Here is a 24,949-nt window from a genome sequence, read left to right as displayed (position 1 = left end):
AACTTAAAAAAAAAACTATTTTCCTTTACTTAGAATATAATTTTATTTGTTGAGTTACTTTTTCCCTATCATGGTTAAATGGAACAACAAGAACATTTTACTCTATAGCTTTCTTTCTAAAATAGCCCTAGAAGGTAAAAGAAAGCATTGATACTACTGAGTACAAAATGCTGTTTTTACCAAACTATAAATACGTTTCTTAGAAAAAAAGTCTATCTGGACTTGAAAGTACTCCATAAAGCAGGAAGATGGAGTAACAACCAGAACCTGTGGTCAGAAGTACCGAAGATGGAATTACGCCCCTAAGGAAATGTTTTGATGCTGTCAAAGCTCATGGAGCATTTCTTCATTAAAAGTCCTGGTCATTCTTACAGAGAAAACGAAAACGAGAGAAACCGTACTACTTTTTACTCTGCTTTTGATCAGTGGCTTAAAAACAAAACTGAACTCTTCTCCTAAATGCCTTAATCACAAAAGAGGTGCAATTGTCAAGGGCCAAATTCCATTGTGAAAATAACCAGTTAGAATTATAATTTAGACATTATGAAAATGCCCCAAATTTAGTTGATGATGTGTTAGTACCAGATAGGTCAGTGAACTCATTTGGTATTTTTGCAATTGAAAAAAAAAAAAAGAATCTACTCTATTTATGAACACATTTATTTTAAATGAATAAATTTAATTTAAATCCATGTTCCTGAAGATAAGTTATTTTACTGTATCTAATGTTTAGTCTTCAATATTATTCAGTCCTAAGATAGGAATATTTCATAGCTTAATAGTCATGTATTATTACTAAAAAGCATTTTTACTTTTGTAGCATCTGGCATTGATGATAGTATTTAAGCCATTTTAATATAGTTTTTTAATTTTTAAAAAGTTTGAGGTTCTAATACAGGGAAACTGCAGAGGCCACATAACTGTAAAGAATCAGAATATAATTCCCATGTAAAAGTTCATATCTGGAATAATACAAAACAATACAATCTACCAGTCATGGGTCTGTTAATCTATATTCATCACAAAATACCTTCAATTTAGCCTGGCATATTAAAGATAATGAGTTTTAATGGGGTTGACCGCAATAATACTTGGAAAGGTGGTGGATAAAGAAACACAGGTAGGTGCTAAAGCCTTTTGTCTTTGAGCTGGGAAATAAAGCCTTTTGTCTTTGAGCCCCACTCAGGAAAGTGCACTTAGAACATCAGTGGTCCAAGGTTCTAAAACTGAAGGGCTAAAAGCCAGGTCTAAAAAGTCAATCCAAAGCCATCTAACTGCAGAGAGGGGGGCAGCAGGATCAGTAGTGTGAGCTCAGGCCTCGTAAAAGGTATTGCCCAAGGAGTGTCTGAAATGGTGACATCCATGCCAAGAGGGCCTTCTTCCCTGGTTTCCCCAAGACTAACCTCATTCATGAGTATTACAGGTTTCATTCTATTGCTACTTTTATCCCTAAAGCAGTGGAGACCAGTTGAAATACTTACCATCAGTACTTTATCCATATAGAATTCTCTGCCAGGGCTCCCATCATTGTATTTTGTATCAATGGCAAAACACAAGAATAATACATCCACTACCATTTCATAAATGGACAGGAAGCAATGGGCGACTAGGAAAGCAAAGAGGCAGACGATGATCAGAGGCAGCACCCATACTGTGTAATCTTGCTGGTGGTTGAGCAGCATAATCCCAGCCAAACCTGTGCTGCAGACTATCAGCACCTGAAGCAGAGAGAACAAAAGACCACATTTAATACCTTACTATAGAAAACCACTGCTTCCTCACCCTCTGCAGATTCAAACTCTTTTTTACTACTTATATAAGATGGTTACATGAGTATTGTGTCTCAAATTGCAAAGTATAATCCATACATATACCATATACACAGAGTTATACATGTATAATCACATAATAGCAATTTAAAAAACCCTTGCTGATGTTGAAAACAATCACGTTTTCCAAATGTTATGCTTGTTTCCTAAAGCTTCCCTTATTTAGCACCTGCGGCAATTCTTAAGATTAAAGTACACATATTTTTAGAGAAATATGCATAATCTTAGCCCTCAAAAGAAAATTACTGACATTTCAGGGTATTGCTATGGATATTTTCCTAAGCATTTTTACACTTATGAAATAGTATTCTAGAAACAAATCATTAAAAGCTCTTCATTAATATGTATAGTATCATTATAAATGTTGCATAAATACTTAATTCAGCTACATAATTTCATTTTATGGGTGATTTAAAATTTATTTAACCATTCTCTTACAGTTGGAGACTTACATTGTTTTCAGATATAAATAAGGCTGCAGCAAACATCTCTAAGAGCTTTTTCTTTATTTCATATTTTCTGTCAAACAGAATATGGGGCAAATTTAATATAATTTGTCCTACAGTTTAGATTTGGACCATCTCTTAGAAAAGGGGTTGCCAAAAACACCCATAAGAATAAAAGAAATAACCAATCTGATTATTGTCAAGAACCATCTACTCTGATGCTTCATCACCTCACAGGCAGCACTTCCCGTGTTTTGTGGTTCTTTTGGGACATTTTATTTCAGCTTTTCAACAACCTTATGAATGGTTTATGGCAAACATGGTCATTCTCATTTTACACCGGGAAACATGCTAGCCAGCCAACCTGCCCAAGGTCACAAAGTAGAAGAGCAGATACCATTTGAATAATGGCCTTGCTCTTTGCAGGTAAAAACTCAGCAAATACTTGGATACTGAGACAAAGCAGTAACAGGTTATATTGAATCCCAGGCACACTCCCGCCCAGTCCTTTACTTGGTGTAGCATCCAGCTTTAAGTAACAAAGGAAAAGAGTCCTCTAGAACTGCATCGGCCTCTCCTTGACCAGTGCTGAGGACAGTCTGCCGGAGAATTCTTCTTTTGGCTTTTCTTTACTATTTATCAACACCACCAAAGCACCTCTCATTCACCATTAACTTAACCAGGAGTTATAATGCATTAGATGATCCACTGGCTAAGCTGTCAGTTAATCTTTCTCTCAGATGATGTCAGGGCAAATATGGGTCTGCCCACGATTTGTAAGACCCCCCTCCACACACACCATTTTCATGGACAGCTCTTAAGACTGTTCCCTGCTAGTGACTTTCCTGAGGTGACTTCCACAGACAGCTAACCACATTCATTTTCTTCTTTCCTGGCAGCTATTTTAGAATGAGTTATTTCTTACACTCTTGCTCAAATTTTGATATCTACCTGATGGAAAAGCTGAGGTTCTTTATGCTCTCACTATGCCACTAAAAGTTAAAACACATTTGGAATGTTCAAGTTAAAGCTCGGTAGAAGGTGTGGCTCAGGAAACACTCAATGTTGACAGAAAAGCTGTAGAGCTGGAAGGTGGATATTGTCACGTGAGAAACAACTTCAATATTACGTTAAGTGAAAGAAGCCAGGTGGTGAAAGACAAATACCATACGATTTCACCTGTAGGTGGAATCTTGAACAAAATAAACTAACAAAACAGAATCACAGACATGTAAACATGGAACAGGCGGGCAGTGACCAGAGAGGAGGGAGGAGGCGGATCATGGTGGGAAGACGGGGAAGGCGAGGATTACAGTTTTGGTGTCAGACAGATGGAGCTTTGAATCAGAGTGAGTTAGTACTTCTTAGCTGTGTGACTCTTAAGTAAGTTCATGTACCCTTTCTGAGCCTTTTATTCCATCTTTAAAAGACACAATACATCCCATAACTGTTACAATCAGCACTCTAAAAGCATTACCACAGTGCCTGGTTATCTCAGTTCCTTTATTTTTGCCACCATAAATCTTGCCTTTATGGTGTCCTTTCCCCATGGAACCCCTGATTTGAAAGACTTAGGTTACCAATAAAATAGCATTTACAAGTAATAATTCATATTCTCATTTTTATTAATCCAAAGCCAAATAAATTGCCAACTAGAGTATGCAATTGTTATTAGAAAAATATTATAAAATAGAGGTAAAAGTAATTTCACATAGAAGCAAAGAAACTTGAGGTTTTGATTCTTTATTATAGCTTTATGGGGGGAATCTGCAATGTCTATTAGACTTAAGTCTTACCTTTGAGACTCAGAGTCACTAATTACAAGTCACTAAACCAGAGAAGCTAAGGTCCCCTCCAAATCCAATTTACCATTCCATGAACCCATTAAGCTCCACAGAAATGGAATCCAGGATATTTTCTTTTGCATTCTTTTGAAAAATTCAGGGTTTTAAAGTTAAATAATAAAATTTGAGATAACTGTGAATTTGCATGCAGTTGTAAGAAATAACACAGAATGATCCCAAGTACCCTGTACCCAGTTCCGTTCGAGGACAACATTTTACAAAACTATAGAACGACAGCACAGCCGGGCACTGAGACCCACACAGCCCAGACACAGGGCATTTCCATGATCACAGGGACCCTTCACCTTAGCCTTTTATAGCTACCCCTGCACCCTCAACCCCATTTCTCACTGGGCGACCACAGATCTGCCCTCCATGTCCATAATGCTTTCATTTCATGCCTGCTCTGTCAATGGAATCATGTGCTATTTAATCTTCTGGATTGGCATGTTTCACTCAGCAAATTTACCTCCAGATTCACCCAAGTCACTGTGTACATCAACAGTTCGTTCCTGACACCGCCTTTCAGACGATCTCCCTAGTTCAGCTACCTGATCAGAAACTATCCCTGCACACTAGCAGCCACATAATTGCACGGAAACAAACACATTTCAAAAAGATGTACTCTACCGTGATCACAACTATATTTTTAAAAAGTTCAACTGCAGAATTTATCTTAGGATGTTGGACATGCAGAAGATTTTTCTTGTTATTTTTGTCCTTTTTTTGGATTTCTTAATTAAAAAATGTTTATCTCCCATGGTTTTAAGTCCTTTTTTTACAATGTTATGATTATATTATTCAAATTTATATCTTCCTGGAAAGCAGTTTGGCAATGCATATCAAGAACCTTATTATGTACTCTGGTTCATTAATCCCACTTCTAGGGTTCTGGCCGCAGGAAAGGAGCACTGATGGGGACACGGATTTGTGTGCAAAGGTTTCACTGCAGCACACTTTATTGCAGTAAAAAAGAAAAACAATTTAACTGCAAAAAAAACCCAGGGGCTTGGTTTTGAAAAATGATCCAACAATTGTATAATCATATTTAAAACATTTGGAATAAAATAGGAATGTTCATAATATAAAGCAAAATGAAAAGAGGAATACAAAACTGCCTTTTCTAGTGGATTTTAAATTCTCTTTATTGACTAATATATGACCAACACCCAGAATAGTTCCTAGGACCTTACTATAAGTATTTGTTGAATGAATATAAACATTTGTGATACAATAAACCTAAAGAAAAAAATTCAGTTTAATTTTTTTCTGCTGAAAAACTCAAAACCAATTTTATGACACAGTATTTTATCATTTATATATACTTTGTATCATAAAACGAATGCATACTTAACGTATAGAACTTTCTCTTACTATTGTAAAATGGGGGAGGGGTTAATTTTCATTCTTTTTCTTATGCACATTTAAACACAGTATTGTGGCAGTCTAGCAGTTTTACTCAGCATTTTCACTTACTGTGTTACAGGCATTATCATATTATAAACTCTGAATAAAAAAAGATTTAATAGATGAATAATAGTCTGTTGACCATCATTTCCAACCATTTCTCTGTGGTTAGGCAGTACACTGTTTACGATTGATTATTGTTATAAATAGTGCTGTATTTTACTGTATTTAAAATCATGTTTCAGCAGTGGTTTACCAATCACTTGGATTACTGAGTCAAGAGACTTAAAAGAAAAAAAAGGTCTAAGGGTAAAGTTAATGTCAGTGGAAGCGATTATAGCACATAGTGATTAAAAATGTAGAAGGCAGACGGACCTGAGTTTGAACTCCAGTTCTGTCATGTTCTAAGTCTCTAAATTTGGGCAACCTGCTCAGCTCTCTAAAGTTTGGTTTCTTCTGCTATAAAATGAGGATAATAATAATAGATCACCTTACAGAGGAGGCCAAACATAGCCCTTCCCATGATGCACTTCCCTCAGTACCCGATCCCCAGCAGTGGCTCAGTCAGAGTTCACTAAAACCAGCATCATGACCAAATGTTGCCACTTAGTATAATTTTCTCCCTGAGTACAATTTATTTCCCTATATGGCTTCTAATTTCCTTTATATTTTTATTACTCTGTGTATATATGTTTTCAAGTCGCTTCATATCTTTCTTAACAGTATGGATAAATTATAAATATGTAAAAAATAAATGCAAAAATGTGAAGTCTTCCGGAATTAGTCCTATAGCATATAAATGAACATACAGCATATAAATAGCAGTAAGTTGCTAAGTGTCAGGTACTGTACTCGTCAGTCTTTAACATGGGTTCATCCATTCAGCCCTTACTACTAATAAAACCGCTTATTGTAAAAACATGATGAAACAAACCCAACAGTCATAATGTAAGTTTAATTATATATTTTCAAAATATCTGTACAGTTTTAGAATTCTTTTTAGATGATAGTGCTTAAGAACTTAAGCTGACACAGTGCCATCACTGCCTTTTTACACCAAATATTTTTGCCTTTCAAAACACTTTAAAAGCACAGTGGCTGGGCCTGAATGTTGGGCAGTGAGAGAATATTTAAGAATAGCATCTGAGTTTGGTCAAGATGGAGGTGCCTCCTTGCACAACACAGCAAAAATTACAACTGGATTATAAAACAAACGTCACCCAGAATCATCAGAAAATCAAGCTGCATGGAAGTCCGACAATCAAGGAATTAAAGGAGCTACATTCATCCAGACGGGCAGGAGGGAAGGAGACGTGAAGATGCACGGAGATGTGCAGGGATGTGCAGAGAGGCAGGATGGGCATTCCCACACCCATGTGCCGAAGATAAAAGTTGGGAGAGCTGCTTCAGAACTGAGGGACCCCAGGACCACAGCACACTACTGAGCCCAGAGTTCCAGCACCACGAAGGTAAGTCCCCATAACTTCTGGCTGTAAAAACCAGTGGGGGTTGGGGTGGTGGAAGAAACTGCAGGATTCTCAGAAGTCTCCTCTAAAAAGACCTGCAATGGATTTAGGACTTACACAGACTCACCCTTTCTGGGACACAGCACCAGGGAAAGAACTGGAAGGGCGCCTGTGGCATACAGGGAGACACTGAAGGGATTGGCATCAGGGCGAATGCAAGGAGACAGCTTCCTCCCAGACGCCAGGCAGTGGCATTGTCCCTTCCATGAGTCCTCCCCTACAGAGAGCCACAGAGCAGCAACTCAGGTTGCTCTTCCCTGGTGATTACCTAAGGTTCCTCCCCATCCAACTTACTGGCACACTTTTTTACATTAGGCCACACTACTAAGACAGGGAGTCAAAGCAGCTCTACCTAATATGCAGAAACAAACACAGGGCGGCTGCCAAAATGAGGAGACAACGAAATATGGCCCAAATGAAAGAACAGATTAAAATTCCAGAAAAAGAACTAAATAAAATGGAGACAAGCAATCTATCAGATGCAGAGTTCAAAACACTGGTTATAAGGATGCTCAAGGAACTTAGTGAGGACCTCAGCAGCATAAAAAAGATCCAGTCAGAAATGAAGGTTATAGTAAATGAAATAAAGAAAATTTACAGAGAACCAACAGTGGAGGAGATGAAGCTGAGAATCCCCTGAGAATCAATGATTTGGAACATAAGGAAGAAAAAAATATTGAATCAGAACAGCAATAATAAAAAAAAGAATAAAAAAATGAGGATAGGCTAAGAAGCCTCAGGGGCATCTTCAAAAGTCCTAACATCTGAATCACAGGGGTGCCAGAGGGGAAGACAAAGAGCAAGAAATTGAAATCTTATTAGATGAAACAATGAAAGAAAACTTCCTTAATTTGGTGAAGGAAATAAACATACAGGTCCAGGAAGCACAGAGAGTCCCAAACAAGATGGACCCAAACAGGACCACACCAAGACACATCATAATTAAAATGGCAAAGGTGAAAGATAAAGAGAGAATCTTAAAAGCAGCAAGAGAAAAACAGTTGCCTACGACAGAGTTCTCATAGACTGTCAGCTGATTTCTCAAAAGAAACTGCAGGGTAGAAGGGACTGGCAAGAAGTATTCAAAGTGGTAAAAAGCAAGGACCTACAACCTAGATTACTTTATCCAGTAAAGCTATAATTTAGAATGTAAGGGCAGATAAAGTGTTTCCCAGACAAGGTTAAGCTAAAGGAGTTTATCATCATAAGCCATCACTATATGAAATATTAAAGGGACTTATTTAAGAAAAATAAGATCAAAACTATGAACACTTAAATGGCAACAAATACATATCTATCCACAACTGAATCTAAAAAACAAACTAAGCAAACAAGCAGAAGAGAAACAGAATCTCAGACATGGAGATCATTTGGAAGGTTGACAGTTGGAAAGGGAAAGGGGGAGAATTGGGGAAAAGGTGCAGGGATTAAGAAGCACAAACTGGTAGGAACAAAACAGACAGTGGGATGTTAAGAACAGCATAGGAAATGAAGCCAAAGAACTTCTATGCATGTTCCATGGACATGAACTAAGTGGGGGAATGCTGGAGGGAATGGGGGGTACACCAGGCGGAGGAGGACGAAGGGGGAAAAACTGTGACAGCTGTAGTAGCATAATCAATAAAATATATTTAAAAAATAGCATCTGATGAAATATTGACCATAATAACAATGAGTAATTATGAAGACTATCAAAGCAATATGAAAAATGTATGATATATAATATGAAGTGAAAAGGGCAGAACAACCAGGTATGTATGCTATGACTGTTATACCGTAGAAATATAAGCCTACGACAAAACACTCGGTGGGAACATATGACACCGATAAATTATTAGGTTATACAGGTGGTGTCTTTTCCTTTCAAATTGTCTGAGTATTTTATGGTTTGAAATACAGATACAACAAAATTCAATTATAATGTTATTTATTATTTTACAGATTTTAATAGCAGTATAGAATAAATTACCTCTTCTCAGGCACTTTTAGGGACATTTAAGTCTCACTCCCCAATAGCTCTATTTTAAAGTGGTTTACATACAGTGACGACGACAGCTACCATTCATTGAGAACTTATACTGTAACAAGCAATGTCTTAGGCATACTACATGTATTGACCAATTTAATCCTCACAACTCTAAGGGTTTGGCATTATTAGTACCCCAAATTTATAAAGAAGCAAACTGAGGCACAGAGAGGTTATGTGCCCTGCTTTCGGTCACATAGCTGGTCAGTGAAAGAGGCAGGATCTAAATCCAGACAGTCAAGCTGCAGCTACAGTACCCCTAACCACTTACCCAGGCTGTTACTTAGTTCTTTACAGTTCAAAATATGTAAGCAGAAATACAGGCAAGTTACACTTAACCACCCTGTGCCTCAGTTTCCCCACCTGTAAAATGAAGATGACAACAGAGCTTCCTTTACAAATTTGTTGTGAGGATTAAATGAGCACAATGCATGTACAGTACTTGGAAAAGTGCTTCACATATATTAAGGGCTTTGTAAGTGTTTGCTACATATTAAGTTACAATACTTTTGGTTTTTTGGTGGCCTAGATATTTTGAAATTAAATTATCTATATCTATATATCTATATGCAAACATTTACTGTATACCTCAAGATAACACACTTGGTCTTACCTTGCCTAGGAATAACATGAAATCCCCCACTGTGTTGATGGCGGCCACTCGCAAAGCATTCTCCACGAGGATGACAAAGGCGTCCTTCGCGGAGGTGCAGAAGTTGGTGCTGTTGATAGCTGTGGCTGTGTATGCATTCTGGACAAAAGCGAAAATGATATTTTCATCAATAAACGCAATCTCACTTTGTTAAGACAGAAATCGAGCATAATTAAGCCTAGCTTGTAAAAAATATTTCACAATTAAACCCATGGCTTTGGGGAGGTATAGATTAAGATGAAGCACAAGAAAATATGAGCTATTTTAAAAATTACCTGATATGATAAAATGAACTTTTCAGTTGGCTTAGTTTTTATCCTTTAAAAACACTGATATTTATTAAAATACATATTAACCTTTCCAACATCCATTAACTTCTTCCCTGTCTTAGTACATCAAACATAACTGAACCTTTCCTAGATGTCTTAGGTGCACCCCTGTGAGCATCAGGGATGCATTATCACCATTTCAGTGATGCTCTAAAAGCTACACAAATATGTAACAGCATCAGATTGCTGTGCTGTTTCATCTGGACCACCCACTGTCTCTTCCTTGGTGCTCTCTCCTACGCTGTCACTTCCCACAGCTAGTAGAGAGCTGTTTGCTGCCCAATTATTTTACACCCTCCATTCTGGGAGCAGGACCTGAACTGTCATCTGAGAAAAGAGCCCTTCCCCCATTCTTCAGAGTCTGAGAGGAGTCGATACCACCTTCAGCTGTGGGGGTGGGCAAGTCAGGTTCAGAAACTGGCATGTAAGCTAATCAGAGCCCATGAAAGTAAATGACATTCCCTGGGACTTCTGGGAAAAGAAGTTTTCTTTCTCATCCATCGGTGCTCCTGACAGAGCGGCTCTCTCATTTTCCTGGGTAATGAGCTGTGAGGGCTTGAATTACTAAGGATGTTTTGCCAACATAATGGGCAGAACCTAGAGGTGCTGGAGATCACAGTGCGAAACTGAGAGTGAGGCTAACACCTGAGAGAAACCAGGTACTTGCACTTGGTGACAATATTTTGCATCGTTAGGAACTAGCCAGATTTCTGGACTTTTCAGCTAATACATTGCTAAGGATCTCTCTCCTCTCCTTCTTCTCACCCCCTCCCCGCCTCTTTTTTAGGTCAGATTGAGCTGGCTTTCTGTTTCTTATAGTGCAGAGTCCCAGATGACCCACTTTTATTCAATTACACCTGCTTCTGCTGCCCCATGTTGTCTCTGACCCACAAATCACAGACTGATTTCCCCCCTGTTTTTTATATTACATTTTAGAATAGCATTGGCATTTTCTGGGAAATGTAAGTAAGCACTAGAAAGTCAAATGTGCATGAGTCTTAGGAAAGTATATGGATTTTGTGACTACAACTTTTGGTCCTGAGGAATTTTTGGTTTAGTGCTGACTTAACTATCGGTGGGTTCAAAATGTTCAATTTGCCAGAAAACTGCTGGACACGAGGGCTGACTTTACACTGTGTTGTCCACAAAGCTTTAAGTACCAAGCTAGACAGAGATAATCTTTAATTTATGAATGTTCCAACCGAATGCTTATTAGTTATTAGGAACCTGTTATGGAGATGAGGTTTGACTTATCAAAAATTTAATTTGCCCTTATATGATTAAATTCGCTGATTAAAAATGCAGAGCATTCCAGGGCCAAGGAAAGAGGACTGTACTGAGCAGATTACTACTTAAGGTTCATAAACTTTTTCAGCAATAAAGCAGTAGAAAATTATGGTGCTCTTTGAGAAACACAGTTAGGATTTTAATATATGAAATTCCATTGTACAAATTGGGGTCATTTATTATCAGATTATAGTACTATATTATGTTTGCCAGCCTTTTATCTCAAAAGCTAATATATACAGTGTTATAAAGAAATCATACTGTCAAGTTTTTCTTAGGATTCATTTGCTGCTTGGCCTCTTCTACTGTCACCTCAGTGTTTCTTATCAGTTAAAAGAGAGCAGGCACCAAGGAGTTAACTGCCTCACTGCAGCGGCCCACATTTCTTCATTTTTACAAAGCTCCTTTTGAAACATTCTGCAAAATGCCTCAATGACATCAAAATAAACCATACTTTTGATCTTGTGTAATAGTAACTCTGCTGAAAAACCATGGAAAACTGCCCTTGTCTGAACTCTTCTCCAAAATCAAAACCAGTTCCCATTTCTCACCAGTTCCTTCTGTACTCACTAAAAAAAGAAAAACCCACTTAGCAATGTATTAGAAAGCAGGGTCCTCTAACTTGCCTGTGGGCGAAATCTTGCCTGCTGCCTCCTTTGCAAATAAAGTTTTGTTGAAACACAGCCATGCTCATTTGTTTATCTATCATACATAGCTGTTTTCGTGCTACAATGGCGGAACGGTGAGAGACTATACAGCCTACAGAGCCAAAAATATTTCTTCCCCTATTCTAAGACATGATCACGAGACTCATGAACCAGTTTCGGCTGTCCTTTGGTATCTGCAGGAGTTTGGTTCCCAAAAGTCTGACGACACTTACATCCCTCACATACGATGGTGTAGTGTGTGCATGTAACATATGCACATCCTCCGGTATACCTAAATCATTTCTAGATTACTTATAATACCTAATACAATGTAAATGCTGTGTAAATAGTTGTTACACTGTTTTATTAGGAAACAATGACAAAAAAGTCAGTACATGTTAAATACAGATGCAACCATCACGGGCCTAACTACACAGTACATGTCAGCAATGTAACACCCCTCCCCCCCCAAAAAACGTTTTCCATCCATGGTGGCTAAGTGTGCAGATATGAAACCTGTGGATATGGAACACATGGACACAGAGGGCCAACTATATTTAATAATAGGTTTTCAGAGAAAAATACCCTATCATATTTTACATATAATTTATATATATAAATATATAAAATGAGATGCTTCCTAAAGTATAAAAAGCATTATAATGCCTAGAATCAAGGATACTGAAAAACCCATTTAAATCAACTACGTAGCCTTAAATCCCATCTCCTCAATAAGGACAGACAACTTTCTCTTAATTACGCTGTTCTACTCTTCGCAGTTTGAACTTGACTTTCCTTGAAAGAGGAGACAGATGAGAAGGTCCACACACCTCTGACCTCTCCTGTTGTCCTCAGACCAGCTGACTCCAGGTACAGGCCCAACATTTCCAAGGCAAACTACAAAAGCTTTTCTGTTGTCCTCCTTAAGTTTCAGAAGCATCAGCTTATTTGAGAACTATCATTATTCCTCGTCTGCTGCTTCTCTCTTCCCTCCTGACCCTGCCCACCCACTGCATTTACTTTTACAGCAGAAGCCCATTTATCTGCAGACATGGAAGGAGGAAGGAATGATTTTCTTCTTCACTCCTCAGTCCCCAGGTAGGCGAGGCTCACAGAAATGTGGCCTTCTTGGCAATATTCCTACAGGTCTGTGCCACGCCTCTGTACCCAACCTAACTGAAAACACCAGGTGGCTATTTTACAAGCTTTCTCCCACTTCTGGGGCAGTTAGATGAGCTGCGTGTGATACACGAAGGTCACGATGACCTCTTCAGAAAGAAAAATGTGCTCCAGATCACAGCAAGTCAGTAACATTTCTCTCTGCTTCTGCACCTCCTTAGTCTAAAAGGATTCACGCTACGATTCTCAAGAAATTCTGAGTCCTTCGTAGCTTCCTGGAGGAACTGCTTTCTGGGCTCTTTTCAGACTACTAAGTTGACAGATTTAGAGCCCATCCACCTTCTTCTCAGACAGCCTTCCTGATCTAGAGATGACCACGCACAGAGAGGCACCACTGATTCACATGTTGCTGGTGCCCAGCATCTACTCACACAGGACACAGGCTTCAAACTAATTAACTCTCAGAGCAAGGTAAAAGTTGAACACCAGGAATCTCTTTAAAAGGACGCCTATTAGCACAAGTGGTCTCTGGTAGCATTTTAGTGTGACAGGATACAGTGAAAAAGTAGTGGCCACGTGGCAGAAATGTGTTGGGACGGAGGTTGCCACGTAGGTAGCTCAGGTCTGCTTGGCCACCTGTCCCCGAGCACAGCCTCCCCAGCCTCGCACCCCCTTTCCTTTCTCCACTTAAGGACCTAGAAATTCTCTTAAAGTTTAAAATCTTACATAATAACTCAATAAGGACAAGCTAGACAGTAATGGTAGGGAAAGAGAAATAGGATATGCGTGGATCATTCTAAATTAAATACAGGAAGAGGCAATTAAAATGATCCCTTTCTTATTTTGAGTGAGGGACGGAGGGGGCACAAAGTCAAACTTATACCATGGATTTCAGCCAGTTTGGTTGTAAGTTTTTGACTTTTTAGGGGTTCATCAGAATCAAACTGATGTTGCAAATCATAATTTAAATAAGATTGTCTTTAAAACCATCACTTGTCTTAGTTTGCAGCACCATACGTGGAAATTTGAGATGTTTACATATTCTCTATAATAAACTATAATTTAGTTGAGTGTTCTTTATATTGCACCAAGTGTGTATATACTTATACAAGAAGCAGCATGGTATCATAGCAAGAGCTGGGTAAACTTAGATTGAAAATTTCCTCCATTCTAGGTTTTGTGATCTGTCATGAGATACCAGTCTCAATTTTTCACCTATAAAACAGAGGAAATGAGCCTTCCTCACAGAGTTGTAGAGAGAAAGAGACTAAGTATCTATATCTATATCTATATCTATATCTATATCTATAGTCTGTCCAGAAAAAGTCCTGCCAGCCATTGTTAACATAATGAGAACAGTTGTGCAACATTGATTTAACCTGGTAGCCAAGGAGAGTGGCCTGGAATGCACATGTGTGAACAATGATGACTTCACTGGGGGGGCGGCAGTCAGTAGGGGCGGTAGATGCTGTTGAGTGAGCATGTGTACTGTGTGGCCGTCACATTCAAAATGACTGAGCGAGTAGAGCAACAAATCTGCATCAAATTTTGCATTAAGCTTGAACATTGCTCCACGGAAACTATTTGGATGATTCAGAAGGCCAGAGCTACGGGTAACTGGTGATTGGCAGCTTTATCACAATAACACGTCCACTCATGCATCACATCTCATGCAAAGTATTTTGGCGAAACATCAAATCATTGAGGGACTCAGCCCCCCTATAGCCCATATTTGGGGTCCTGAGACTTCTGGCTTTTCCCAATACTAAAATCATGTTTGAAAGGGAAAAGATTTCGGACCATCGATGAGATGCAGGAAAATACGATGGGGCAGCTGATGGTGATTGGGAGAACTAGGTGAGGTCCCAAGGTGCCTACTTTGAAGGGAACTGAGGTATCATCACCCTATGTACAATGTTTCTTGTATCTTACATCTTCTTCAATAAATGTCTCTATTTTTCATATTACACGGCTGGGTACCTTCTGGACAGACTGTGTGTATGTGTGTGTTTAGTATAGTATCAGTTAGTGGTGCTCAAAAAATATAAAAATATTCTCTACAATTCCCACTTAATACTATATAGTGAAAAGCTTCATAATCTTAAAAGCTTATCAGCCAGAGAGCAGACACCCTCCAGGGTTAAATGTACTATCTTCAAACAGCAAACCAAGGCCTGAATAATCCAATGCCCAAGAGAAACAGATTCTGATTGAAACAATCTCTCCACCTAAAGTGAGTTCTACCTGTTAGATTAGATGTAAAAAATCAGCTTCACATCACATTAGATACGCACCTACAGAAACAAAGAGCAGCTCTCAGTTCACCCTATTTATTTGCAAAACTCTTAACACCTATGCTGAAAATACTACAATAAAATGGCTCATTTTGAAAATCTAAAGCTTTCTTGAAACCAGCTGCATTTCCCATGCAGTATGGCACTGGAGCATGGTTTGGGATTAGGATTTCCATATTGTTCTGCAAAATGACTCTGACCTATTCTGCCTCCGTATCAACACTCCTCTTTACTGTTATCGTCTGAATTCTTCAAAGCAGAGGCAACAAACTGGTGGCCCATGACAACTGACATTGCATGGCCTAAAGCCCTGTTTGTTCTGGCTCACTCAGAGCTTGTTTTATCTATCTATCTATCTATCTATCTATCTATCTATCTATTTAAAGAATTAAAGGACTATGCCTACAGTAAACAAATTCTTAAGGAAAATCAAAGAGGAAAGAATGGAAATTAAGTCATAAGAGATGAATGTCTTTCCCGAGAGACAAACCCTAATGATATTAATTAATGCATCACGATGAATTAATAATGAGCCTTGGTAAGAACGTACGTTACTTTTAAAAAAATAAGAGTATGATTGGAATAGAGATACCTGATCAAGGAAGGCACAACGTACAACACTATGAGAAAATGTGACGCCTTTCTATTAAGCTCAATCATTTTATTTTGGAAGAAGAAATGACCAACATCGCATTGAAAATGAATGTTAGATTTATTTTTAAAATAGTTTACCTGATTTAAATAATTTAGGCACTTTTCAAGACACCAAAGGCAACAAATGCAGGATTTCAGCACACATCGGGCGCAGGCATTTTCCTGGAAAGGAGGCACAGTTGAGATAATTTTTAAAGACCAAAGCATTAAACCATCATAAAGAATACTCCAAAAGTTAGAAAAACAAAAAGTTTAAAAATCCTAACCTAGGTTCCAAAGCCTCTACATCCATCCCCATTTCTTTTAAAATGTAATGGCTGAACTATTTTTAATCAGCTGAACACATCTTTAGCACCTGTTGCACATAAGATCTAGTGAGGTATAGAAGACCAGCAAGGGTTTTACAATCTAGAAGGAGGAAAAAAATGCTACTGATCATAAAAAAGGTTAGAATCCGAATATGACATAGATACCAGAGCTATGAGAGTGGAGAACAGAGAGAGACACCATTTGGGAGGAATCAGGGAAGATTTCTTGGAAGGGGTGGCATTTGAGCAATGCTATGTTGAAATGCAAGTTATTTCCAAGTCAAGGACAGGGAAGAGGTTCTAAGGAGGAAGGTGTGTGACTCAGCACAGGAAGAGAAGCACAGGACACTTCTGGAAATCAATGATGACATGGGTTTTGCTAGAGCGTATGAGTGCAAGAGTGGGGTACAAGGGAGGAAGGGCTGGGTTCCTCTTTGCCAGGACAGAAGAAAACATTCACAGCTTTGGACATGACATCATTTACTCTATGCAGAAGTGATGTCTGGCATGTGTCCACAGAAAGTCCAGGAAACTATTTTCTCCTTACCTTTCCTTTCAGCTGACTGTGAATGTACATGAGGATCATCCGTGGAATTTTGACTAAGGTGATGATGAAAGATCCTTTGGCCACAGTACCAAGGTGATAACGAATAAGGCGATTCACTGATGCCAAAATAGGTGTAAATGGCAAATTCCTTTTATCCCTATTTCAAAGATGACCAAAAAGACAATTAAAACAGAGGCTAGACAAGGATGGAAACACTGGAACGGTTTAGAGTCCCATGGGATGAAAAACTCGTTCATTTTTCTTATTCTAGCTTTATGACAAAATGGCAAAGTAATATAGCACAATTAATGTTGATACTACAGAGGTACCATAAAAAAAAATGTTTCATTTCTCTACAGTAGTTTCATGGGGTTCCTATGCTCTAATATTTTAAGTTAAATAAAAGTGTGCTTTGGAAGTCCTTATTAGTAAATAGTTAAGGGGGACAGATGATAATTGAAAAATACAATTAAAAAAAAAGGAAATAGAACTTAAAAAAATGTTCAGCCTGAACCTGGCACCTCATAACAACGGAAAATGGTAAGGCCTACAGCTTATATGCAACTCCGAAGTTAGGAAAGGCAGGCACACAACTGTTCCAATCCAAACAAATTAAAAAGGCTTGTTGTCCTTTGATGGACTTTTGTATAAAGAAATGTACAAAAGGCACTACTACAAGATTTATTCTTCTGCTAAATATAATTTGTTATACGACGGTCTGCTGTTCTGATGCATGTCTGAGACAGTTTTAGAAAAGCGTAAAGAATAAAATAACAACTTCTCATTTTCCCACCTCCCAGAATCAGCAACTATCACATTTTTTTTTATTCACTTCCAACTACTTTTAAAGAAATGACATTTCTTACAAGGCTCGGTGCCATTCCGTTCAGGCACAATCACTTAGATGGCCTTCGGTTCTCTGACAAGCGTAAATCCTCACCTAGTAAAATAGTACGTCACCACCGCTCCCGCCACCGTCATCTGCTGGCACGCCAGAATGAACTCGCTGATCCAGATCAGCCCCACCGCGTGGTACCACCACATGTACTGCAGGGGCCCCGACAGTCGGAACTCCACAAAGCCCTGCTCGTTCGTCACAGCGCTGCCTAGGAAGCATCAGGGAAGGAAAGAGGAACCACATAAAGTGTAAACCAAAAACATGGCTATTAAGCTGAAGAGATTAATTTAATTTCCAACAATAGGTCCCTACCCCCCCAAACGACAAACTTATGACCACAGTGCTATTGCATTAAGGGACAAAATTAATTATCCCTTGAGAAGCTGTGGAGCCAAATATCATATGATTCAGCATTTTGTTTTCCCCAAAGCCATCATATATAGCTCTGAAATGTTGTTCTATTGAATATAGTTCTTACCATATTATCAGTCATTTACTTTAGGCATGTATTTTCAAATACTTTAAACTTTTTTCAGAGCTATTACTTGTCTAATAATTACAGACCTAATTATTAACAAAGTCTAGAAGTTCATAGTCTATTCAATTGGTGAATATGTGCTGAATGGCCAGAGAAATTACACATAAGTTTACTAACCTCATGTTACCCCCCACAGTTAATTCCATTTAGGTGTAACCTTTCATATTAAGTGTGGCTACAAGCAAATTCTAGAGTCTGTAAACTGAAACATCACTGGGTTCAGGTCATTCCCAATCTAGAAAATCCCATGGAAACAAGCTGATCTTGGCTATAACGGGGTTGGGGCAACTGCGCAGTGGCACACTGCATTCATTAGTTCAACTCAGCATGGATCCAAGTGTCCGAGTGAGCACAGGGGTTCACTTCAAATCCATGACCAGGCTGGAACGCCAGGCCTTACCTGGTTTCTGCCCACTTTGCTAGGATGATCTACAAATCGTGGTTAGAAAGTGGGTTACTGAAGAGCCATGACTACTGGTAGTATTGGTGGCTATTAGACTTCAGTCAAATGTCTGAAGAATTACATCTGATGTTTTAAACGTTTTAATGAGAATACGATTCAACACTAACAGAAAGAAGCCACAGGTCCTCTTACCAGTGGTGCCGAGGAAAAGAAGGGTCATGATCCAGTACACCCAAAACAGGACAAGAGCGAAGAAAGTCCAAAAGGGCTGGAAGACCAGCAGTGGCAGGTGAATGAAGACTTTGCCAGCCACGTGGAACAAGGCGATGGTGAGAGCGACACGTTTGCGCATGAACAACATTATCAGGAACAGGATAACCTGTGTGGAGAGAGTGGAGGGAAAGGTTTCCGTCACTGCTGCAAGCAGTGAAAACAGAAACTGAACAATGGTGGGAATTTTCACTGTGACCCCTTTACTCGAAAACTTGAGAGTTTCATTCTGAGTCCCAATAATTCTTTATCGGTCTGTGTCTCTCTCGCAACACTTACCATTTTCAATTGCATATTGGAAATGCCCTTTAAAGCTAAATAAAAGGATTTCTCAATTTATTACTGAATCCTAGAATTCTCCTTTTCCTTTCTCCACTCATTATAAATCAAAATGTGTTGTTTGTCAGACAGGATGTGACACTTTATTTGAATAGTTCATGCTTGTCACTTTGAAAAACAGGGGAGAGGACCACGTGCCATCACCACAAAAGCACTGAGGAATTTGTACCTCACCCTCCACATTGAGCCAAGAGCTCCTTAAGAACAGGGTCCGTGCCAGATTCACCCTCTGTCCACCAGCCCCCACCCTCCTGCCCTGGCACCTGGTGTAGATTATCACACTTAAAAAGATGATAAACATATCATCAATCTGTATAATAAGAAATATCTTTTGGAACCAATGATTTTATGATAGTTTTATTTCAGTTTTTGTTTCAATGCTTAATAAAAAACTTGGGTTCATACCTAGAAGCCTAGGGAAATGTCTTTTTTCTTTTGTTCAGAGAGGAGGAGATGAGCCAAAGATATGAGTACAGATTATTTAACCACATGTTAGTCAGTAATTTTATTGTATAGTGGCCAGGCAGTGAAGCTCACCTATACTTTTGAAATAACGCTGTGAAAAAAAAACTTTAAAAGGAAAATTGGGAAGTAATTAGCAGACAAGTAAATGAAATGATACAAGGTGACTTATTTCTTGACATACTTTTTTATAGTAAAGGGAACGGCTTTGTAAAAAGTGATGACATTATCTTGTGACAATAAGAAATGCATTCTTCTAGTAAATAATAATGTAAATATTGTAGGTGAAAATCCTCTCAAAAAAGCAGGCAGTGCAGAACAAAACACTGCATCCATCGCATATGTCAATGAAGGAAGCCTTCTGTGGGACGGAGATTTTATCTAACGGAGATCAAGGTTAGGCAAGCAATAGCTAGAGGTGAGTTTCTGCTCTGTGAACGATCTCCTGTAAACAGATGCAGAGCTGAGCCCATACTCACTGTGAACACTGTAGCTGCAATGGCGTAGATGAGGAGGGCTCGAAGATTGTCTTCAGCTATCTGAAGCTGTTCAGGAATAACTGTTTCTTTGGGAGACTTTCTTTGCTTTGCATACAGCCACCAGAGTACACCTGTGCCACCTGGAAACAGAAGCAATTGTTTTTGCAATAATTAGCACACAAAAGATGTGTAATAAATCCTCCATTTCCTGGACCCTTCCTGTGCATCACCAAGGGACTAATACAGTAGCTATAATTTTTTTTTGCCAGCCTAAAGGGAGCTCCAATTATTCCACTATCCCCTTCCACATTAGACACTCACAATCTTTCAGTATATCAGATAAACTTCCTTCAACTGTATTTGTTATTGACTTTGAAGCTGAGAGAGAGCTGGCAAAGACAGATACTCCCAAGAGGCGCTGGTCACAAAGAACCTCTGCCTCGGCTTAAGCTGGGGAGCCTACAAGGAGCAAGCAGGGGTCATAGAAATCAGCAACAAAGCCGAGGAAGGCACAGATCTCCTCTGCTGTACTCTTCACAGTCACCCCAGCACCCGGCACTGACAGTCATGCAGTTGATGAAATATTCATACTGTGAATAAATGAAGATCAAAAGAATAGTTCCCACCAAAGGTGCAAACAAAGAGAAAGTCCCTGATAGCGGTGGGTGCGAGGGCCGGAGATTTCTATCTCCATTACTGGCTCAGAGATTCTGAGAACTCAACCCAAGACAGAGGCAAACCCTGCATTCGACTCATTCAGCCAACATGTTTACTGCCTAACGGCGCCCCCTGTTCTAGGTGTTGGGGATAGAGAGTTAACAAAACCAAGTCCCCACCCTGAACCCCCATGGAGCTTACACAGTAATGGGGAGACAAAAAAATAGGGGAAAAAAGTAAAAACCTAGACAGACTAAGAAGAAAGTCATGTGGTAAGAGGGATGGAAAGTGCGGACATTGAGAAAGTATTGTGATTTTATACAAAATGGGTAAGCAAGTCCTCACTGGTGAGGTGAATTTGAGCAAGAGAATCAAAAACAGGGACAGCAATCTCTGTGAAACTAAGAAAAGAATACTGTTGGGAACCGCCCTGACTGGTATCAGAGGCTGAAACCCCCGCCTAGCTAAGGCTAAGGGAACACCCTTGGAACCGTAAGCCAGCAAGGAGACAAAAGCTTATCTCCCTGGCAGGAATGCTGCTTCTGCTGCTGAACCCCCAAAAAGCGTGGTCGGTTAGCCAAAGACGGGTAAGATTCCCCACGGGGAGAACGACCTAAGCCAGGCACGATCACTTTGGGAGGCCCCCCAAAAGAAGGACTTGGGGGGCTGCAGCAAAAGGGGGGTGATGGACCTCGCTCCTCGGCTTTGACATAGCCTGAGTTCTCAGCGTCTGGGAGAAAATCTCCTTATCTCTTGGTTACCTAGTTCCCTTGCTCCACCTAAGCCTAAAACAATGACAGGGTGGTACAGCTCGGTACTGAGAAGTGTGGATTTCCCGGGGTGATCAGGCCTAAGAAAGAATATGTAAATTACTGTGAAACCTCCTTTGTTTAGAATGCTCTCAGTTGAATGAGAAGGGTCTTAGGAGGAAGTTAGTTTGTTCCTCAGTCTTACAGCTCTTTGACCCCAACTCAATAGACCAGCAGAGTTCTTTGTTTTCTATGGTTCCTTACTTCCCCGAATGAGTACTGTACTTTACCTGAATTATTATGCAAAATGAGCCTAATAAAAGCAGGTATGGACGGTAAATCAGCGCGCTCCCCACTAGGGGGGGTGGCCATTTCATCCCTACTTCCCCACAGAAACTAGTCTGTCTCTGTGCATGTGTTGTTCTTTCTCACGTGTGTTTCGGCGAGCCATCCACAGCGTTCCGTGGTCACTGCTGGCCGGTGACCCACACGCAACAGCTGGCGCCCAACGTGGGGCAGCGATTCGGGACCACAGAGGTGGAACCCCGTTCGAGACCACTTGGAACCAGCGGCTACGAGCCGTCGCTGTGGACAACGCATCAACTTCGGGTGGATTTGTGCGCTCTCTTCGCGACCGCCTATAATTGGGTAACGTCGAGCCATCCACAGCGTTCTGTGGTCACTGCTGGCCAGTGACCCACGCGCAACAGAATACCCCAGGCAAGAGGTAAATTCTAAGATGCTGAGGTAGGACCACAGCTGGCAAAGGACCTAGGAGGAGGCCACTATATCTGTGCAATAAGCAAAGATAAGAGATGTGGGTAACAAGGTAGCTGGGGACCAGATTACACAGTAAGGGTTTGCAGGCCATGGTAAGGAAATGGAAGATTTAGAGTAGTGTGTGTGTGTGTGTGTGTGTGTGTGTGTGTGTGTGTATAGAAATGCCCAGAAGGTAAGAAACTGAGTTATGTTCTACACAAGTCAACCTAACCTCTATCTTCACTCAAGTAAAGAGTAAACAGCATCAAAGGGAAAGTCTACACCCACACCTGTCGGCAGGTACTGAACATAAATTGTTTTCTTCTATTGAAGATGAGTAAACAAACCCAAACAACTGTAAGTCTATGAAAAATATTTCAGAGCAAGGAAAATACTTCTATTTTGAAATCCTGAATGTATAAGAAAATTATTTTTAAAATTGTTTAATAGCCTCGAAAAATGAAATAACATATATGTCACACACACACATATATAAACACACACAAGAGGAAACTAGTATGGATTTCATATGCTAACAACAGTGAACTGAGAGGAGGGGGTAAAAATAATTATAAAATTCTAAAAGGCAAAAGTAAACAATCTAAAGAGGAGATGTAGCATGTGAAAATACAAGTTTTACTTTCTTTTTAAATTTCTATTTTCTACCATGAAAGTAGTTAGATACCATGAGTAGGTGTCACATTTATAACTGGGAAGAGAAAATTATTATTTTTTAAGTAGATAATAAACACAGAAATCCCAGAAAGTTTCATTACAAACAGTAAAACAAAACAGAAGATAAAATAGAATGTCAATAGACAGAAAAATGAGAAACAAAATTTTAAACACACACACACAATTATTCTGCCAGGACCACTCTTCAACCAGAAAGAACTCAACACCGTAGAATGGCTGATTTGGGCCTTCACAGAGTGCCAGACACAAGGAAGGGAGTCCTTCCCTTACAGGGCAGGGAACACTGGGAGAATCAAGTGAAAATTAAAGAGCCAGAAGCAAAACAGAGCCTCAGTTGTTGTATTTTCTCTTGGGTTCTTCCCCCAAAATTAATACTGACCCCCCCCCAAAAAAAAAAAAAGGAAAAGGTAGCCCCTGGGAAAAAAATCTCCATTTGCCAATGACCTTACCATGTTACTTGATTTAGTGTTCTCACAGTAACCTAATGTCTATGTAATCCACTTACCAGTCTTTTTACAGTTAAAATTAATTCACATGCAGAAATTTTTAAAAAATAATCAAAGTAGTTCCAAATTGCGGGAGCGACAAAAGCAATGGTTAAGTCTCAATTCTTAATTACTGAAAAACAAGGAAATAAGCAGCTTACCAAGTGAACCCAGTATGACCAGAATTGTTACGATCCACACAAGCACTCTTGATATATACCTGATTATCACCATCAAAATCATGGATAGAACTGCAGGGAAGATAAATAGAGAACATGTAGAATATTACTTGAAAACACCAGAAAACATAAAGAGAAACTTTTTCAATTGTTTTCTCCTAGGGAAATAATTTGTTGCTATTGACAAGTTCATGACCCCGATTTAGGTAAGAAAGGAAACTGGCTGGTTTTACACTTTGACCTTGGTACTAGTGCCACTTGAACCCAAAGGCACCTAACTGTGGGTTTACAAACACAGAAAAGAATACATGCAAATGCACACGGTGACTCAAGACAGCACAGGACTGTTGTGGATTCTCCACAGGAAGGCGTCAGAACTCACATGCAAACACACATGCCGACACACCAAGTGCAGAGAATGACATGTCATGTGGGTGACCAGAAAAATTATCACACTCAGACAGATCAGTTCAGTTAGGTGCTAAACCTCCTTGAGTCATCTACGCATCTCAGGACCAGTTTCTCTGGTGGTTGGTTAACACACTAGATGGTAGTTTATCTTTTTCTGGTTGTGTCTCCTCTGAAATTCCAAGAGATGGTCTGACCCTATGGAATAACATCCTGAAGCCTAATGAAGCCAAAGATTCCTCGGCTGGGGTCAGGGTCCTGATGAAGAAGCTCTTCAAGAAGGAGCAAAGCTTGGTGTGAGTTCCTTAGCTACCTCTTCTACCCATCCCCAGCTAAATTCTGACATGTTAAAATCTTGAGTAAAAAAAATGTCAAAAATAAAGTGGGAGAATTTAGCCCTTTTATGGGGAAACTCACTTCTAAAATTATAATTTGTTCATCTTTAGTTATCATCAAAAGGCCCACCCCACAAACAAATGGACAAAGAACTTAAGCCTCAAGAGAACCATTCCAATAAAAAGATAGAATTCCAATGGCTTAACAATATTTTAAGGCTTACATTATTTTTTCTTGGTAAAGTATTCAACTATTTCAGAAACCAAATAGTTCGTATGTAAAACTAGGCCAATAGTCAAGCTAGGTAACATTATTAAGGTACTCACTTTTGCAATAAATGTACAGGAACCAAAACCAGATAGGAGCAGTTCAAATA

The 24,949-nt window shown here is 39.4% G+C and overlaps 1 protein-coding gene across 3 annotated transcripts in view; it reads right to left on the bottom strand.

The window, feature by feature from the left end:
• Window positions 1–24,949, bottom strand: part of SLC44A1 (solute carrier family 44 member 1) — a 171,216-nt gene that overhangs the window by 43,104 nt on the left and 103,163 nt on the right. For all 3 annotated transcript variants that reach the window (XM_045840086.1, XM_045840088.1, XM_045840087.1), the window contains exons 7-14: window positions 23,812–23,901; window positions 20,305–20,444; window positions 18,947–19,133; window positions 17,856–18,021; window positions 16,916–17,072; window positions 16,139–16,222; window positions 9,692–9,829; window positions 1,482–1,718 (exon numbers count right to left, since the gene is read on the bottom strand). In XM_045840086.1, the coding sequence (XP_045696042.1) occupies window positions 1,482–1,718; window positions 9,692–9,829; window positions 16,139–16,222; window positions 16,916–17,072; window positions 17,856–18,021; window positions 18,947–19,133; window positions 20,305–20,444; window positions 23,812–23,901 (1,199 nt within the window). The remainder of the gene's footprint in view (window positions 1–1,481; window positions 1,719–9,691; window positions 9,830–16,138; window positions 16,223–16,915; window positions 17,073–17,855; window positions 18,022–18,946; window positions 19,134–20,304; window positions 20,445–23,811; window positions 23,902–24,949) is intronic.

The sequence above is a fragment of the Phyllostomus hastatus genome, unplaced genomic scaffold (assembly GCF_019186645.2).
Source record: "Phyllostomus hastatus isolate PE091 unplaced genomic scaffold, TTU_PhHast_1.1 phas_contig_34, whole genome shotgun sequence".
Lineage (NCBI taxonomy): Eukaryota > Metazoa > Chordata > Mammalia > Chiroptera > Phyllostomidae > Phyllostomus > Phyllostomus hastatus.
The sequence above is the reverse complement of the archived record's forward strand: the minus strand, read 5'-3'. Positions and strand labels throughout refer to the sequence as shown.